Here is an 18,945-nt window from a genome sequence, read left to right as displayed (position 1 = left end):
TTCCCCTCTCTTTAGAGTATTTATTTCAGAATTTCAAAGACTGAGGAATATTATACATTTAAAGTGCTCAGTGAAATGCCTTGGCACATACTACCCAAGGAATATGTACAATTGTGTCCATGAAGTTCTGAATGCAAAAAGACAGAAGAATAAAGTAATTGGAATGAACCCTTCTTTCTAATATTTCTTCACTACCCTAAATTTGCTTCTCCTATCTCTTTCTTTCCCTGACTCTGGAATGATGTTCCTCCTCTCCCATGGTTTCCAAAACTTTAAGATTTACCGTTTCAGAAGCCTTGAGATGCAGAATTCCACTCTTTCTTTTTGCTGTCCTCTGATGGACCAAAACCTTGCCAAATTAGTGACAGAGACATTCTGTATCTATCCCTTCTTGTCACAGTGAATTCATGATCAGGGTATAGAGAGATGTTCTATCACTGGTTGTATGCAATAGATACTGTTGGTCCCAATCACATTTTACTTAGCAGACTCCATTGTTGCTTTTAAAATCATCATTTTATTTTGTTGCATAATTTTGGGGGGTCAAGAATCCAGGACATGCTTACTAAGGTGATTCTTGTTTTCCTTATGGCAATAATGGGGGCTACTTGGTGTTATGCAATTAGTAGAGGTGATATAAGGGAATGAAACTCCCAATCTGCTATATGTCCAGTAGGAGTTCATGCTCTCTAAAATAGAAGAATGAATTTTAGGAAGAAGTTAAGAGCTGAATGTATTTATTAAGAGAAAGAAAGCTTGTGTGTGAGAGAGAGAGGAGTCCTGAGTGGGTTGCCAAAAGCTCTGTCTTTTCTAGGGACTTTTATAGAGTAAAATCATGAGGTGAGACGGGTCCACGATTGGGAAAATTGGAACACATAAGGCAGACAGGCATGAGGTGAGACAGAACCATGGTCCACCAGTAAGATTAATTGTTCAGTGACTGTTCTATAGGAAGTTGGAAGGTAGCTCCTGGCTTCATCAAGGTGATCCATACCTATTTAGAATATCAATTCCTGATGTTTATACTTAGGGTGTGGTTGTGAGGAGGTATCTGTCACAAGACACCTGGTCCTATGTAGAGGCTCCTTTTAGAGCCTAGCCCTATTTGACTGCCTATAATATTTCTAACTAACACAGCTGTGAGCAACAGAGTGATTATTAGTCTTGAGGGCTCAAAGTAGCTTCATTTGCATTTCTGATACCTTTACAGGGTTGTCCTACCTTGGGCCTGAGTATTTATAGGTGACCTCTCTGTTATGGAGGGCCCAGCATTATGGCCATATAAATTCTTATGTGATGGTTCTGAGCTCCAAGAGCAGAAGCCTCAAAGATTTTTGTGACTCTGAGTTAAAAGTCACATAATATCATTTTGATCATCATCTGAGGGTCAAAACATCCATGAACCTGTCCATATTAAAGGAGGAAGGCAGTAGAATATAGTTTTAGATGGAGAGATCTTGAAGAACATATGGGCATGACTTAAACATGCCACAGAATTCATTCTCTTTAATCATTCCTGCTTGGGCAGGGACTAGGATTTTGATCTTCACTTTTCAGAAGGACACATTAAGTCCAGGGTTTTAACATTTGATTACTAAAGAATTGAAAGGGAATTACATGTTTTGGGGGCAATAAAGATAACGTCTAGTCTAAAGTTACACTCTGCAGAGAAAGAAGGAGATGGAAGGTGGTTGGCATTTGGAATGTTATTGCCCTTGGGGTGTTTAACAATACCCCGCCTATCTCCAATAACTCAACAGAATGTTAGATAAGAATATACCCAGGAAGGTCTTGTGCAGCACTTATCTTAGAAATCCAGAGTGTAAATTCTAGCAACTCCCATAGCATTCTGTATGACTTTGTCTTTGCTATCCTTACCCTTGGAATGATAGGTTCAGTGTGTAACTTTCCCCATAAAATGCTGTGCTCTGATAAAAAAAAAAAAATACGCTTGTATCCTCCACATCATACATGGTGTCTGCAATACAGCAGATATATAATAAGTCCATTTTATTGGAAAAGGCTGTCAAGAAAAGATGACACCTGCCTACTCATAACAGTAAGTTTGTAATCAGCTATGAAAACTCTGGCCTTTTTTTCTAACTATGATGATTTTTATAGCTATATATTTTGGATATGCAGCGTAACATTTAAAACCTTCACGATTTCCCAGCATGTCCAGCCAGATCACTTAGATTATGAAGACATAAGATAACATGAACACACTCAACATTTACTAACAGCTTGTTTATTATTTAGTTGATTATTTCATTTTTATAATCGTACAATAATTCTCTTTTAAACAACACTGTCATAGTTGAAGATGGTCACATTATATTCTTCCCTCCTTCTACAGTAGTAAAGTGTTTTGTTCACACTTAGTCTTGCAATAAAACATTTGACTATCAAGAAGTTCAGTTAACTAAAAATAATGAAAAGATCAAACTCCATGGAAAATTGCACACTCAGTGAGGGGTCTGCAGCCATTACAGTGGTTCAGGTACACTCAGGAGGAAACAGCAGAGGTCTCAACGGGACACTGGACTGAGGGTGTATTGGTGAATGGAAGTGATTCCCTTAAGACCTGTTTGGCAGCTTTAAAACTTGAGGTTTGATACTGGTTTGGTACCATCACTCTTACTTCTAACCAGGATGTCCTCCTCAGGCAAGCACTGAGAAACGTTGGCAGGATGTGATTGAAAGTGTCCTCCAGTGGGGAAAGAAATCCTCCAGTTAGTTGTGCAGCTATCCTTAGGCTACCCCGTCCCACTCATGCTGGCCTTCAGAACTTGAAAGTGGTTGGACCCAGTGGTAAGATGCACACAGGTAGTAAGGAGAACACAAAAGGACACAGAAGAAGGAAAGAGGTGAAAGGAGGAAGGAGGGAAACTGGGAGAACCAGGGGGGGGGAGAGGAGGTCACTCAAAAAGCAAAGGAAAAACACAAAAATACAGTGGATAAAAGGAGGCAGAAAGACTCAGCAGTGTCTGGAGCAGTGCTCAAAGGGGAGAGAGAGGATGATAGTGTGCTAAAGAAACAAAACTCAAGTGGCAAAGGGATGACCCTTATCGCCCTCCATGCCCTCCTTCTCTGGGCTGTCAGCTCCTAGGTCTCCACTGCTGGGGCAAGAAGGCAGTGATAGCCTCATCGTCGGCCTGCTCAAAGTCAAGGCATGATTTTCGGCAAGGACTTTGCTAAAACCATAGCAACAAAAAGTTGGTGCTCCAGATCCTGCCCAATCCTCTTCTCCAGCAACGGTGAAAAACTTGCCCTATGAGTCACTTCAGCTGCAACCCCTGAATTAATCACAAGTAGGATAGCCGAGGGTTGCTGTCTTTCACTCAGATGGTAGGGGCATCTCTGGGGCAGGTAGATTAGAAAGAACAAGATCAATCTTTCTCTGGAAATAAACAGAGAGGACGAGAGGGCAGCAAGACCAACCTTGCTTTCAGCTACTTCATAGGCTTCGTTCTCAGTCAGGAGCAGAAAAGGCCATGTCCTTCAGAGTCGCTGATACTAAGGTTGCCCTTGTTCCAAGTCTAAGGGTGAATCTTGGATCCTCCCCTTTCCGCTACCCAGGGGATGGGGGCATCTATGCTTGGGTGATTGGGAAAAGTGGAGCTGTCTGGGCAGGTCCTCTGTGGAGCCAGGAGTTCTGACAGCCACATACAGCAGGCCATGCTGAGAACAGCATGAGGATCACAGGGTGGCTGAAATCCTAGGCCTTGGGGTCCAACAGGCCAACTCATCCTGTGGCTCAAGGAGCCAGAACATGAAGGATTTAGGGGAAGTCGAGCAACCTCTCTGCCCGTTTCCTTCTGACTGAAATGTGAACAAACATAGCACTTCCTCAGGGAGCTGTAAGAATTCAGTAATATTGTGTTTAAAGTACTTCCAGCAGGGCCTGTCATGCAGAAAACACTCACTAAACACTGTCTGCCATTATTCTGCCCAGAAAGAATCAGTAAGGCCCAGGGACTGCATTATAGGTCTGCACTTCCTGCCTCACCTTTGTCATGTGTTTCCACAAGAGGAGCCCCGGTCAAAGCCAGGGTGGTTGATAGCAAGTTGGAGACAGCTAAGGCCATCACTGGGTGACATGGCCCTGGAAGGCTGTGGCTGTCTCTGGAAGCTTGGACTTCCTGATAAGTAGGCCTGGGCAGTGGGTGAAAATGGTACCTTTCTCTTCACTTCAGTTAGTGCTTGATTCCCACAGGCCCTGCTACTCTCAGCAATTAGATGGGTGGCAAGAGAGGGGTGACAGCCACAGACTCCTCTTGCTGATGATCATTAAAGAAAGAACTGACAAAAATAGGGATATAATAAGCAAGTTCAGCATGTGGTGAACTGGACAGAAGTTTTTGTTCTTGTTTTGTTTTGAGACTGATGATAGTTTTAGTTCTCAGAAACACTGACATGATGTATGCATTCCTCTGGCCCAGACCAAACATAAGCCAAGCCTTATTTATGCAGGGTAAAAGGCACAGGGACTATAAAAAAATTCAGGATCTTGGATGGAGATCGGTGGTCTGGAAAAGTTCATCCAAAGGAGGCAATATTTTTTTTTAAATGACAAACTCCTCTTATTTCCGAGAATGTGGGCTGCTAACTAGTTTCCCAAGTAAGCTCCTCTGCAGGTAGACTTGACAGGTGGCACCTTGTTGCTTCTCAAAGATTTTGCTGGTCAGAGGAGAGGGCAGAGATCTGCTGGAGTGGGATTTAGTTCTACCTGAATACGGGAGAGGACCTAAAATGCCAAGAGGCCCACTGGCCCTATAACGGAAGCCAGGTTCACCTTTGAGGTGTGCAGATAGCAGGAGAAAGGCCTGGGAGAGAGCCATGAGGAGCTCCCTCCCCCCCAATTTTCTCAGTGTCTTTCCCTGGAGCAGGGCTTAGGCTCTTAGAGGGAGATGTGTCTTAAGGAATGCCTGAAGGTGGGACATGAGGAAGGTCTAACTTTCTGGCTTCACACGTCCCCAGGTGCAAAGGACCCAGGAATTCAATGAGCACAGGTACCTCAACCTGGTAAACCCTTCATGGAAAGCACAACAGATTCTTGAGCATTTTTATGACCCTCTTGGGGAAAAAAGTGAATGAAACAAATTAACACCAAAACAAATTCCAAAGTAATCCTCTAGGGAAAAATGGCACTGCATGAAGCTGCTGACTGGCAGGTGTACTGATCATGCAGATGGAGAATGTCACACTGAAGCAGTTCTGCGGGGAGCAGGAATCACGCTCCCTCATTTAGATGTTGCCTGTGAGCTTTTGATGTTACATTAAAAAACGTTAAAAATCAACAAACCAACTTCTGTCTCCTGCTTTATTGGGGCAGCCACTTTTTGGCCTCATGGTGCTAGATGTCTTTGCTATCGCCATAGTCGTTGTAGGGGATGCTCAGGGTCTGCTCCTCACATGTCTTCCTGAGGTCCCGGCTCAGCTCTGACCAGTCCAGCCCATAGGGCTTGATCTCACTGTAGCGGCAGCCCAGGTATTTGAGGGCACTGCGTCGCAAACTTATCTTGGGTTCCTGGAGGAGTCCATTGCACCAACTGCTGAGATCCCCAAGCTGGGAAAGGATGAGGCCGGCTTTCCTAAGACCATACATAAAGAATGCTTACGTTAGAAAGGAGGGGCAAGCCAGAAGGTGCAAATAGCCATGATTAGGGTGACACTTAAAATTTCAAGAACCTCATATGTTTGCCTGACTGTTTGATCTCTGACACTTTGACACTTTCTTGCTCCATAAATATCTGTCTGTAAATGAATGGATGGATGAATGAATGAGTAGGATGGTGTGCAAAATGGGACAGGCACTGACCAGAAACACATAAAATGCAGTACAGAAAAATAAAAATGAAAAATACATAGCTAATATTTTAGCAGGAATGCATACCTTTTGCAATCATAGAATCAACAGTCATGAAAGACAAATTAACTCCATTTTTCTGCATCAAGCAATTTGTCACTAGGTGACAGGTAAGGTGCTTGGCTGAATACTTTCCCTTTCAAGGCTACATCTGAGTTGCTAAAACATCCAGTACATTACACTGGAGAGGATATCAAATGTGACCAATTAGCCCTGCATTGAGGTAATTATACCATAATGAGGGCATGGAAAATCGTGCCCTCAGTTCACACGGACTCAGGGACAATCTGGGTAGAGCAGATGCCCACTTGCACGTTTCACCTCATTAACCTCCAGATGAGCTCCTGCTTCATCCCCTCATGTTCCTGGGAAAGTTAAGAGGCTTTGTCAATAGAGCGGATGGAAATGAGCAGACAAGAGCACACCTCAGCCACTGCATGTCCCAGCGGAGAGGAAGTTGTCCCAAGCTGACACATAGTGGGAAGGAGTGATTCTCCTGGGCTAAGGCATCAGAACCTGGGACTTTGGCATGAAGTCTGGATACACCTTCTTCCTAGCACCTGCCTGTGGAACCAGACACAAGTGCTACCTGACATCTAGTTTTCAGATCTCATTGGCTTTGACTCTGAGTATTTAGGATAAGTGAAGGAGAGTTCTTCATTCGGTTGTTTTTTCCATATTTTTCAAAGATCAAAGTGACCAGATACTTATGAAGGAATGTTTCCTTATTTGAATAAACTAACTGGAAGCTGAAAATTTTTTCCCACTCAACCTCCTTGTTTCTCTTTCTTTCTTTCTTTCTTTCTTTCTTTCTTTCTTTCTTTCTTTCTTTCTTTCCTTCCTTCCTTCCTTCCTTCCTTCCTTCCTTCCTTCTTCTCTTTTCTGTACTAGAGATCAAACTCAGACCTTTGTGCATGCTAGGAAAATTATCCACCACTGAGCCATCCTTCCAGCACTTGTACAAGTGTTTTAAATTTTGAGATAGAGTTTTACTAAGTTTCCCAGGCTGGCCTCAACCTCGTGATTTTCCCTCCTCACTCTCCAAAGCAACAGATCACAGGAGTATGCGCCACTGCACCCAACCTCTCCTCTAGTTTGAGAAACAATCCCTTCCAGAAACTAAGTGGAAGTTTTCTACACCCCATTTAGAATGAGCTTTCAAAGAACAACAACTATATTCATTTTATTCTTTCTCTCGGTCCTGGCAGTAAATGTCACCAAAGAGTGACCTCACTGCATTCCATGAAGGGCATGCTGAAAGGAGCTCAGAGATGACGTTGGAGGAAAGGTGGTGAGCTTTATTTAGCAGCAAAGTCAAGAGGCTAAGAGCAGTGTGAAGTCATTGAAAGGAAAGTCATGTTTCTTCTGACATCAATGTTGGGTCAGAGGAAATCAAACAAACACTCTGCCTGCCGACTAAATATCTTTGTAGTCAGATGATTTGTACTTCCCCTATCAGTGTCTGAAGTTTGGCCAAGCAGGTTTTCCAAAAGTAATCACAATCACTGTGATGGCATTTCCTCTTAATCTAGCCTACTGTATGCCATTCATTGTTAGTTTTTAGGAGGTGGAGAAATGGGGAGTGAAGGAGAAGTTAGGGCGGCATCTGGGATAAATGGATAAAGACACACATCCTGGCCACCCTCTCCAGAGAATGAATTTAATTTGCCCATGGAGTCTCTGTTGCTGTTTTCATTGCTCACTTTTTGTTTTTAAAATCATAATTAGTCTGAGTCTGTTCTTGACCAGCTCAGAGCCTTCTTGCTTAGTGACAGCGCAAGCAATGCTGTGCTCAAAGTATCCGGAGCTGGAGGAAACAATTCTGCTTGTGTGCACACACAAAGTCCCATTTTGATTCATTCCCGCAACTAACCTCAAAGTGGGTTGTTACAGCTAAAGGCAGGAGACTTTCTTCTGTGGTTCTCCCTGAGATCCAAGGCAGTAAAAGGCTAAACTTTATTTTCTAAGGGCCAATGAAACTGCACAATGTTTTCTAATACATATCTGTGAAAGGCCAGTATGACACATGAAAAAGCCTCCTGGGAGGAGAGACTTCAGTCAGCACAGAATTTACTTTCTGGGGAGATTCACATTTCTTCCCCTGCTGCTCACTTTCTTCATTAACCAATTTTCTTTCTAAGTCTTGAGTCACAAAAGAGAAATTTTAAAAAGACTCCAAATGCCCTTATGAATCAAGATGAAAATGCACTGCTAGTGCTATTCAAATTATGGCATTTATCCTGCATGACAAAGAACTGTATATGCTCACTCAATAAATGTCAGATGAAAAGAGAAAACAAGAGGAAAAGGGGGAACAGGGATCAGAGAGAAGGGACCAGGGAGAAGAGAGTTGGAGAGGGACAAAGTATTGGGCATGAGCAATAATGTCAAAAGCACAGATAATGGGCATCTGAGATGAACACATAGTTCTCAGATGAAGATACACAAACGGCAAATAAATATATGAAGAAACGTTCACCATCACTGGTCATTCGAGAAATACAAATTAAAATAGCATTTGGAAGAATAGCTGCCATCAAGAAATCAACCAATAACAAATGCTGGCAAGGCTGTGGGAAAAAGGAACACTGCTCCACTGTTGGTGGGGGTGTAGACTGGTGCAACCATTATGGAAATCAGTATGGAGAATTCTCAGAAGACTAGGATTGGAAGTTCCATTCAACCCAGCTATTTCCCTCCTGTGTATTTTCCCAGAAAAACTGAAAACATCATATCTCAGTGATATATGTGCACTCATGTTCATAGCAGCACAATTTGTAATAGCTAAATCTTGGAAACAACCAAGATGTCAATCAACAGCAGAGTGGATGAAAAAGATGTGGTATTTTTATACAACAGAATATTACTCAGCTATAAAAAGGATAATCTTGAGGCCTTCATTGGTAAATGGAGACAACTTGCAATTATCCTCATTAGCGAAATAAACAAGAATCATATTTATAAATATCAATTGTGTTTCTAGTGTAAAAAGTAATGAGAAATGAAGGACTAATAAAACCCAAAATGTGTAATTGCTATTGTAAAAAAGAGAGGAAAAGAAAGTGTTCTAAAGGATATAACTGCATATTACTAGTAACCATATTACTAAGTTTTTGTTGGATCGTTGAACAGCACTGTTGCAGTCTCACTGTTTGAATGTCCACTTTGTATGCTTCACTTTTGTAACTTGAACAACTATTTGTAAGAAGACACTATGTAATTATCAACTAGTGATTTCTTACTGTTTATTTTTTAAAAATTATGTATTATTTTTGCCCTTTTTTCTGTTTTTTTTTCTTTAAATAAAATAAAAGCAGAGATAAGTTATGTTCGAAATGGTTGCTCAGGTGACCAGATACAGGCATGCAAGACTGATAAGCAATATAATTTCCCTTGAGTAGTTTCTTGACCTTTTACTCTATGTATTATAACTTTCGGATCTTATTAACTCTTTTAGTTTCTTACACTAACAAGATAATACGGTGTTATACAATATAACAGTCATGTTAAATTCCTATCATCTTGTTTTGATATCGTATTTCGCTATTGCTTTTTGTAGTTGCTGTTATCATCTTGCTTTTGTTGTTTTTTGATTGTTTGTTTGCTGCTTGATTTTTCAGGTTTTTTTTTTTCTCTTTAAAATAGAAAAAAGAAAGAAAGAGAGAGAGATAAGAAAGGGAGTACAGAAGATATTTCTTTCTATATGTCTACTTCCTAACCCAGGGTTTGGTTTTGTAAGATAAAACAAATTAAATATCCCTTCCGCATTTCTTGTTGATCCACAGCAGTGGCCTTCTTTTCCCAAGGACCATAATGCTTCATAAACAGCAGGAGCCAACTTATAGACTAGCAGGAACCTGACTGACCTTCTGCATAAAATCACTGCAGGTTAGTAAGACCACCCTAAATTGCCTGCTTCTTTAAAAGTAAGAAAATAGAAGAGGAAATGGTCTGAACAATGGTCTTCTAGGAAGATTTATAATTATAGGTCATAACAGGCTCAGAAAGTCAGATCCATAAAATGACTTTGGGGTGACACTTGAGCGCAGCCCCGCTGGCAGGTGAGCAAGAATTTTTTTAAGTAGTCAGAGGATTCCGGAACAGTTAGGTTCCTCATTTTCTCTTTATTTCTCTTCTTTCACTTTCTCTTCACCTCTTTTCTCTCCCTTCTCTCTGTCTTTCCCTTCCCTCCCTTTTTATTCCCTGCCTTCCTTTATTTCTCTCTTTTTCTTGTTCCCCAGCTTTTGCTCATTTCCATTTTCTCTTCATGAGTCCTTAAATAATTTGAGGGCACCTAAATTTCTCAGATATCTATTTTTTTGTGTGTTTATCTAAAAATTCTAAAGGCTGCGGATATAGTTCAGTGGCACAGCGCCTGCCTGGCAAGCACAAGGTCATAAGTTCAATCCCCGGTACCAATAAATAAATAAATATTCTAGTATTTCCAGAGTAGTCTGTCTTTTAGAGGCAGGAATAGGCAGTCATCAGGTAGAGAGCAAAAGGAAGGTGCTAACTTTACACACTCTTCTCATTTGTCTCTCTTCACAGATCTGTATCTGGGCTGTGCAGCCAGAAACCAGCAGAAATTAAGTATTAAGTATTAATTGTTGTAGCCTTGGGCCCAGGATAAGCGCTATACCATTCCAACCTGGGCCAGAACAGATGTCATAGAAGGTCTTCAGATACCTCCATGTTGCCTTTCAAAGAATGTGGAAGTTGGTATATAGTACAAAGAACATACACAGCGCTCACACGCAGCAAGTATTTTGGGATGTAATCTCTTTAACAATTCTAATTTCTTTCCACAGCCCTAATCTTTGTTTCTTGTTTTGGTTTGTTGAGATAGTTTCACTCTGCTGTTCAGGCTGATTCTGAGCTCACTTTGTAGCCCAGGCTGGCCTCATACTTGCAGCAATCCTCCTTCCATAGCCTCCTGGGCGCTGGGAATACAGGCACACACCACCACGCCTGGCATCACAGACCTGAGTTTTAAACATTCGGAGTTCTGTGTCAACAGGGTAAAGGGAGAGGAGGTGAAGCAGCTCGGGAGCAAAGGTATTTTCAGAGTCTAATTCCTTGTACTAAACAAACAGACAGGAAAAATATAATAAATAAAAGCAGAGGATTTATTTCTCTGAGGACTGAAGCTTACCCCAGGAAGTTTGTGGGACTTCATGGAAACAGTATACAGTGCAAGAGATTAGAGGTTGTAAAAGAGCCAGCTTAATTACCTGGGGCCTAGTTCATCCTCACACCTCCAGGTGAATTCTCCAAAGCTCTCATAGTGCTGGTTATAGTGATAAAGGACTCGATGTAAGGTGGGGGAACCCAGATCCAGGAGGGTGTTGTAGGCAGTCTGTTGCTCCTTCCCACTGGTATAGCCATTGAAAAGATTGTAGATCTTATCTGCTATTTCTGAGGAGGGAAGAAAGAGCAAATATAATCATGCATGGCTCATCAGTGGTTTTGAGGAATGCAGTATTAGGTGATTTCAATATTGTGCAAAGATTATAGAGTGGATGTGGTGATTAGGATAGAGTTTCAACTCGAATTGGTTTGGAGTCACTTTGAGGATTGGCGAGCACATTTCTAGGTGTGTCAGCATGGGTCATGGAGGTGTAGCCTCTTGGTGGCCCCTGTCCTTTTCTCACTGGCACGCCTCTGCTCCACTTCCTGGCCACCATAAACCAAGCAGTTTTTCTCTGTCACAACTTTTATGATATTTTTGCCTAGGACCTAGCAGATCAAGGACTGAATCAGCAAAACAAACAACTAAACCTCTCGTCCTTTAAGTTGTGGGTACTGGGCATTGTGTCCAGCAACAGCAAAGCTGAAAATCCACTGTACTTACACTAACACAAATGTAGATGGCACTACCTATCACCTAACAAGGATGTGTGACATCTATGGGGGTAGCCTGTTCCTCAAGGGCCATGAAATCTCTGCTACTTCATAGCAACAAAGACTAAACAAGGTACAAGAAAAATGATGTCATCAAGAGACATGGTCCATGTAAGCTATAGGAAGCTGCTGCTGGCATAGCACAGGCTGCTGTTTTACAGTGAGCTCTTTACAAGTCGAAGTCCTCTCCAAATCAATGCTAAAAGAACAGAATAGTAAGTACACAAGCCAATAACATACCCGTATGTTACCATGAACAAGTACTATGCACTGTTCATCATCGAATGTCTTACATTTTTATATGACTGGGAGTGAGGAAGGTTTGTGTACACCAGCATCACCACAAACATGAGAATACAGACTGCTGGGACATTATGACAGCTATAGTATCACTATGGAGCAGGAACTTTTCAGTTTCATTATAATCTTATGGGGTCATTGCCACGTACGTGGCCCATTATTAAGAAAATATTGTTGCTACTTTGTGGTTATAATGGGATTTCATATATAGGATGCCTATACCCAGACTACATGTCCACATGCAGCTTTATGTGCCTGTATATATGTATATAAGGTGTCATCAAAAGATATGGCAAATGTTTAAAATCTAAAAAGTGGTACAGTAAAGGACATTGTCATTAATTTCCATCAGAATACTCCCCTCACTTTAGATGTTTTTTCCCATTTTTCTTACCACTTTCTGAAGCAGTTCTGGAAGTTCTCTTTCATAAGTATCTTTACAGATTATGAGTAAAAAATGGATAGTCATATGTCTTTTACTGTAATAAATTTTTAATTTAAAAATTCAGCATACTTTTTAATCATGCTGTGTACATGTGTGCATGTTATTACTTTACAGATACTGAGCCTAAAACCTGGAGAAAATAGTTTGTATAATTCATGTTACTTCTTTCCTATGAGGTCTCTGGTTTTGCCTGTATAAAACAGAAATCTTTGACTAAGATACTAGTAAGATCAATTTCAGTTACAAGACTCTTTGTGTTTATTCAGGTTTCCTAGATATTTATAACTTGCTAGTAAAGTTCATATATTCATCCTTGACTAGCAAGTACAATCCCAGGGAGGCAGGAGTGAGGATAAAAGGAAATGAAACAAGGAACCCGGGAAAGGAAATAAATATTAGAGCACATCAAAGAGCTGGCCACACCTCCCTTATAATCTGGAAGTGACATTTTGCAGGAGAGGATTATGAAGCTACCTGATCCCTACTGGTCATCCAGAGGGAGAAAGAAAGACTTTACCTTCAACTCACATAAAGGATTGGGCCAAGTTTGCACCCCTGAGGCATTAACACCCCTGCATTTTTAGCTGCATATGCCCTGGTAACAAGTAGTTCTACAAAATCAATAGAGATGCCCTGCCAGCAGGTGGCAGGCATTGGGAGCATGGACGAAGTGAGGCATTGTCAGTCATGCTTGGGGGCAATGCAAAACACCTAGAGCCCCAGTGGATATGGAAGCTGGGAGCACCTAGGCTGGATGCAACGGCAGGTGTGGAAGTCTGTGAAACCTGGCTTGAAACATTCTGCACCTCCAAATGAGTAATCTTCCTTTTAAAGTAATGCCTCTGATATTTCTGCCTCAAAGACTTACATTGCAAAGACTGAACTTGATAAAGATAAAAAGTGGAAATAAAGTTGTATAACTTTGCATTTTTTCTTATATTGTTCCAAGCACTCTATCAATAACCATTTTCTCACTCAATCTGTCAGAAAAGAGATATGCTTACATAGTTTCCTTAAACAATTGGGAGTTAAGATCTGGTGAAAATGCTGTGTCTTGGATCTAGTGTCATTTCTGGGGGCAAAGAAACTCAGTCCGTAGGTATCAAGCCCAGAGCTTTTCCCATTTGACTCTGTTAGCTTAAAGACATAGCAACCAAATTCTTTACCACAATTCCAATTGAATTCAGGAGTTCTCTAGGTTGAAATGAATGAAATCTCTACCCATAACCTGATCTACACAGTGCAACAAAGGCAAATATAACACAGCTCCAGTTGTTTGTTAAAGGCCAATAACTACCCAGAACTTTATATATGTGAATTCTAGTCCCTCCACAAACACTGCATATGGATATAAGAGTCCCTGTTGTATAAATGAGGAGATTCAGAAAGACACAAGATATCTATAGCCATACCAACCTGGAGGCACCTGGTATCATCTGGTCTCAGAAGCTAAGCAGGGTAGGGCCTGGTTAGTACTTGGATGGGAGAGAGGCTAAGTTACCTGCCAAGGTCATGACTAAGGTAGACTGGAGTCAAGGTTCCCTGTTATATCTATTCACTGTTGTTATTTTGCACCAGTGCCCAGTAGTTGGTGGCGTATGACCCAATTTAAGATATAGGCAGCAGAGACTTGGAGGTCAAAAAGTTCGGTTGATTTTCTCTAATAGAGTTCACTGCTCTGATTAGGCCCCAAGTGCCAAGGAAGTGGGAGTCTTAGTAGGTGCAGGAGGGACTTTGTCATTTCTGGAGTTGAGATAGAAGAAGCAGAGGGACCATCCTAAGAGCTCTTTTGTCTTTGATGGGAAATAGGGATTGTTCGCTAAGACGAGAATCACCAGGGAAGAACAATGTTGATCAGACTGCAGCATAGATATGAAGTTTTGGCTTCCTTATCTATCTCTGCACTGAAGGCTATGTGTTATTGCTCCCCATGGGACACAGTGGCCCTGGTTGTGACAATCTCTACTGAGGACTAGCAAAGGCAAAGAAGGTGATTCCAAGCATGATCATCATTCTTATGGCCTGGCAGTCATTTCCAGCTAGGCAAAGCTGACTGTCTCCTGTTGTCTGCACCATGTGGGGTAGAAGCATGCTCCACCACAATATTATAAAACCAAGATCTTCTAACTCCAAGGTATGCTTCAGATTTGACACTAATAAATGGGATGCTATTTTCAGAAAGATCTATGCTCCAGCTTGCAGAGTGTGATTATTTTGGCTCCTCCTATCTGCAATGATGAAACAGAGATTTTATTTAATTAGCCTTCATAACATTTCAAGAATTCACTGCTGAAAGAATTAAAAAGAACACATTTTTAATTATTATGTTACTCAGCCTCACAAAAGTCTTGAGATATCCAAGACAGATAACTGTCTTTCCTCTTTTACTATGCATGATATCAGAAACAGGTAAAATGCAGGTTAAATGATGGCAAGGAGTCTGTCTACCCAGATTCATCTCAAAAAAAGGAAGCTGAGGTAATTAGAAGGATACTAAGTTCTATCATGCAGAAAAATAAATTAACAAAGTTGGGACTCAGATCCCGATGGTTTGGTTAGGAGCAGAGACCATGGCATCAAATGGAGTCAGGCTCAGGGCTGGGGATTTAGCTCAGTGGCATGAGCTCCTGCCTGGAAAATGCAAGGTCATGAGTTCAATCCCCAATACCAATCAATCAATCAATCAATCAATCAATAAATAAGGGAGTTAGGCTCCAATATGCTAGCTGTGTGGTCCAAAAGTTACTTAACCTCCCTGAGTCTTAGTTTCCTTGTCTGTTGATTAATTATTTATCCCTTCAAGATTATGGTAAGAATGAAAAGGCTGCTACATAAGATGGCTTTATTTAGCATAACTGCTGGCCAAAGTAAGCTTTCACTTATTTCTTCATGCAAAAAACTTTTATTGAATGCTTATCAATTGTAGACATTTTGGGCTACATCAACAAAAGAATCTGTAAGAAGTCCTCACACTGTACTTAAAATATAGTAATAGAAACCCCTCAAGTAAGTAACAGGCCTAAGAAATGAATGAAACACAATGTGTTAGGCAGTGAAGAAAGTAAACTTGGAGAAAGGAGATTGGGAGTGTTGAATGGGTGTGGGCAATTTTAAACTGCAAGGATTCCACAGTTGTCCTTTTATATGAAATAGGAATCCTGGAAGCATCACTTCCTCCCATGGATGGTTTCCTTGGCACTGTGATGAAGGTCCTAAGATAGAGGCCCCAATTCCTCACTTTATCTTCAAGAGATACCTGCAACTTCAGGCCACTCCACGGGAAATAACTAGAAACACATTCCAGGTGAAGACCCAAGGGTAATCAGTCTCACCTGGCTTTCTATCTGTCTTTCTTAGCACCTTCCATATTGCAAGGCCACTTTCCCACACCCTAGCCCTGACTTCCTTGCTCTTCATCTGTTCTCCCAAAGTTTCAAAGTGCATCCTGCACACCCACGATTCTCACACTCATGAGCATCAGAGTCAACAGGAGGTTGACTGCAACCCACATCACAGGTTCCCCTTGGAGTTCATGATTCATCTGGTTTCAGATACGGCTAAGAATTGGGTTCCTGACAAGATCCAAGGTGACGCTAATGTTGCTGGCCAGGACAAAACACTCTGAGAACCATTGCTCTGTATTAATCTATATTCTCAAAACTGTCCTCACTTCCCTCAGGACCAGAATCATTACACGTAAGCAACTCTTTCTTTACTTTTGACATGGGCATGCTCTCTTCCTCTCTTCCACATCTCCATGTTGCCAGTGCTTTCTGCAGAACTGAAGAGTCCTTCTCCTATGCCATGGAGAAGGGTGGACTACCAGGATCTTAGTGCCACCTTCAAACTGTTACTTTCCTTTCCAATATATATTAAAATTCCTTCACTTTCAAGATTGCCCTCCTCATTATTTCTTCCTAGTTATTTCTTGACTGTTCACCTACATTTACTAAAAAATCTTGCTTTGGGCTTTTCTGCACATCATTTCCATTAAGGATGACTTATCTTCTCATGTGAGAAGCCTTATTTCAGTCTAGAGACCTCTAACCACCAGATATCAAGCATCAGCCTTTAGAACTGCTCCATCTTTGAAGTGGTAACCCTTAATATCAAGTACTGTGAGCATAATCTCCTTTCATAGTTTCTGATTTTCTTACTGCCACTAAATCTGCTCCTCAGTGATGGAAACCCAAATACTTTGATTCTTCCATTCATTCTTGGCATTAGGTCTGTGTCTATATCTTTCTCGATCTGACCTAACCCATGAGCCCACTGCTGGTACCCTCAGCTTGCCCCCTCTCTTCCTCCTCTGTGCAAGCCTTCATGCTGGCAGTCGTGGGGTGCTGAGCCAGGAGGGCCAGCTGCGTCCCTTCAGCATGCTGTACACACCTTTCCATGAGATGCTGTAAGACTAATGCACCTCTCATACTTTACCTACAATCCACTGACAAATCCTTTTAGTTTTACCATCAAAGTATTTAGAATCAGACTACCTCTCACCACCTCCATAGCTGTCACCTTGCTCTAGAACCACAGGTTGTCTCCTCCCAGTTGCCAGAGGCTCTACTTCCCACTTAAGACCCTCTTTTTAGAGTCTGCTTTTAAAACAGCTGGTGGAGCACTGCAGGCTGCGGTGAATTAATTTGTTAGAATAGGTGAGGGTGGAGAGTATTAGAAGTAATGAAACTGACACACGCAAAGGCCCCTATAAAAGTGGGAATGATGTGGGAGGCACTGCGGAAGTTGAGGGGCTGGGATGTAGAGACTAATCAAGGGGCAACAGCAGGCTAGGATATGTTGGAAAAATGGACAAAGCATTTGTCCTAAGCATTTTTTTGTCATACACACACAAATGGAAATCTACTGAAGAGTTTAAGAAAGAGGCTTGAAATAATCAGATGTCTGTGTTGAAAATACAACACACAAGCCACACCATGAAACACAAGAATATTTTTCAGAAGTTCTACAGCACTACAATATTGGTGACTGTAATTAAAGCAGGTCTGAGTCACTCTTCTTTCTGTGATTTTGCATCATCCTTGTGTCAGCACTGGACATTCTGAGATTGTCTTCTTCCTGGTTAATTTGATATAAAGAATAAAGTCCCACACACATGGTGAGACTTGCAGGGTATCAGCAAATTAACATAATGATAATGTTCTTTTTATTGAAATCTGCTCAGCTTACACTTTTTGATCATTCAGTGCCTCTAGCAATGTGTAAGTGGTATCAGCTCAATCCTACCCAATAGATAATAGTGATTGGTCAGATCACTTTAATTAATATTGCTGTTCTATAGGAAGAGTGACCAGGATGGAAGAATTTTGGTTGTAGACGGGATGTGAAAACTTTAGAGCAGAAGATAATGTCAGCTGAATAATGAATACTGATTAGAAACATACTCTTCCTGATTAACCATCATCAAGCCCCAAGACATGTCTTTATTAAAGAATTGGCATAAAATAAGTTTAAAATACAGAATTAAAGATTTCAATGCATCTTTGCTAGAGAAGGAAGGAGATAGCAATTAATTTCAAATCTGCAGCCTTATGATGATCAAACTCAAGATGATCTTTTAGATGTATAGAAAACTGAAGAGAATAAATGACTCATTGGTCTCCTAAGCACAGGGGCTAGGGTTATGTAGCATGTATGTAAATGGCTGATGTGCCTGAGGCACCCCTGGATTTGTGGACCACCCATGACAACAGAATGCAGTGAGGCACACTTCTGCAGTCTATGCTTCTATGCTGAGCCTCAGATCCTTCCCCTTCCCCCCTGAACTCCCTTGGTTCCTCTTTCTTCATGGAGAGAAGGTCCTGGGGCATCCTGTGCACACTGTGCCAGTCCCAGTGTCTCTTACCTTGGGCTTTGACATCATCCACCACAGGGCAAGGCGTCTTCACAATCACATCACTTGGCCTGGACCGCCGTCCTGTGTTGTCCACTCCCCAAAGGGTGAACCTGGCAGGGTGATAGGAGGGGATCATTACCAAAGAGAATATGGCTAGCGGCCTTGCTTTGCATAACCCTGGCTTCTCTTGTCACCCTGAAACACCCATAATGTCACCACTCAGGTCAGAAAGCATGTAGCCTGGTACCTCTTCCTGCTTCCCGTGAACTCAGGTACAAGTCTGCTGATTTGGAGGTGTTTTCTGGTGGAAAGTATCACAGTGTGGGTCACTAATTTTCCATGTTAGGTCCCCAGATCTGCAGCCTCAGCATTGCTGATTAAACTGTAAGCACTGAAAAGTCTCAGGCCCTACCCCAGACTTATGAGTGAGACCTGGGGTGAGAAACCTGTGTTCAGTCATCTTCCAGGTGACTTGCTTTTTTCTTTCTATGTTTCATATTTTGTTTTGCCTTGCTTTGTTTTGTTTTTGAGAAAAGATCTCCCTATGTTTCCCAGGCTGATCTTAAATTTTTGGGT

General features: G+C 41.6%; 1 protein-coding gene across 2 annotated transcripts in view; it reads right to left on the bottom strand.

Annotated features, from left to right (window-relative positions):
• Positions 1–2,232: 2,232 nt before the first annotated feature.
• The window catches only part of Astn1 (astrotactin 1), a 289,853-nt gene continuing 273,140 nt past the window's right edge, over positions 2,233–18,945 (bottom strand). For both annotated transcript variants that reach the window (XM_063239802.1, XM_063239803.1), the window contains exons 21-23: positions 18,379–18,479; positions 11,101–11,284; positions 2,233–5,594 (exon numbers count right to left, since the gene is read on the bottom strand). In XM_063239802.1, coding sequence (XP_063095872.1) covers positions 5,357–5,594; positions 11,101–11,284; positions 18,379–18,479 — 523 coding nt within the window. In that variant the 3' untranslated portion in view covers positions 2,233–5,356. The remainder of the gene's footprint in view (positions 5,595–11,100; positions 11,285–18,378; positions 18,480–18,945) is intronic.

The sequence above is a fragment of the Cavia porcellus genome, unplaced genomic scaffold, assembly GCF_034190915.1.
Source record: "Cavia porcellus strain 051 isolate PalLab524CR breed Dunkin Hartley unplaced genomic scaffold, mCavPor4.1 scaffold_29, whole genome shotgun sequence".
Classification (NCBI taxonomy): Eukaryota; Metazoa; Chordata; class Mammalia; order Rodentia; family Caviidae; genus Cavia; species Cavia porcellus.
The sequence above is the reverse complement of the archived record's forward strand: the minus strand, read 5'-3'. Positions and strand labels throughout refer to the sequence as shown.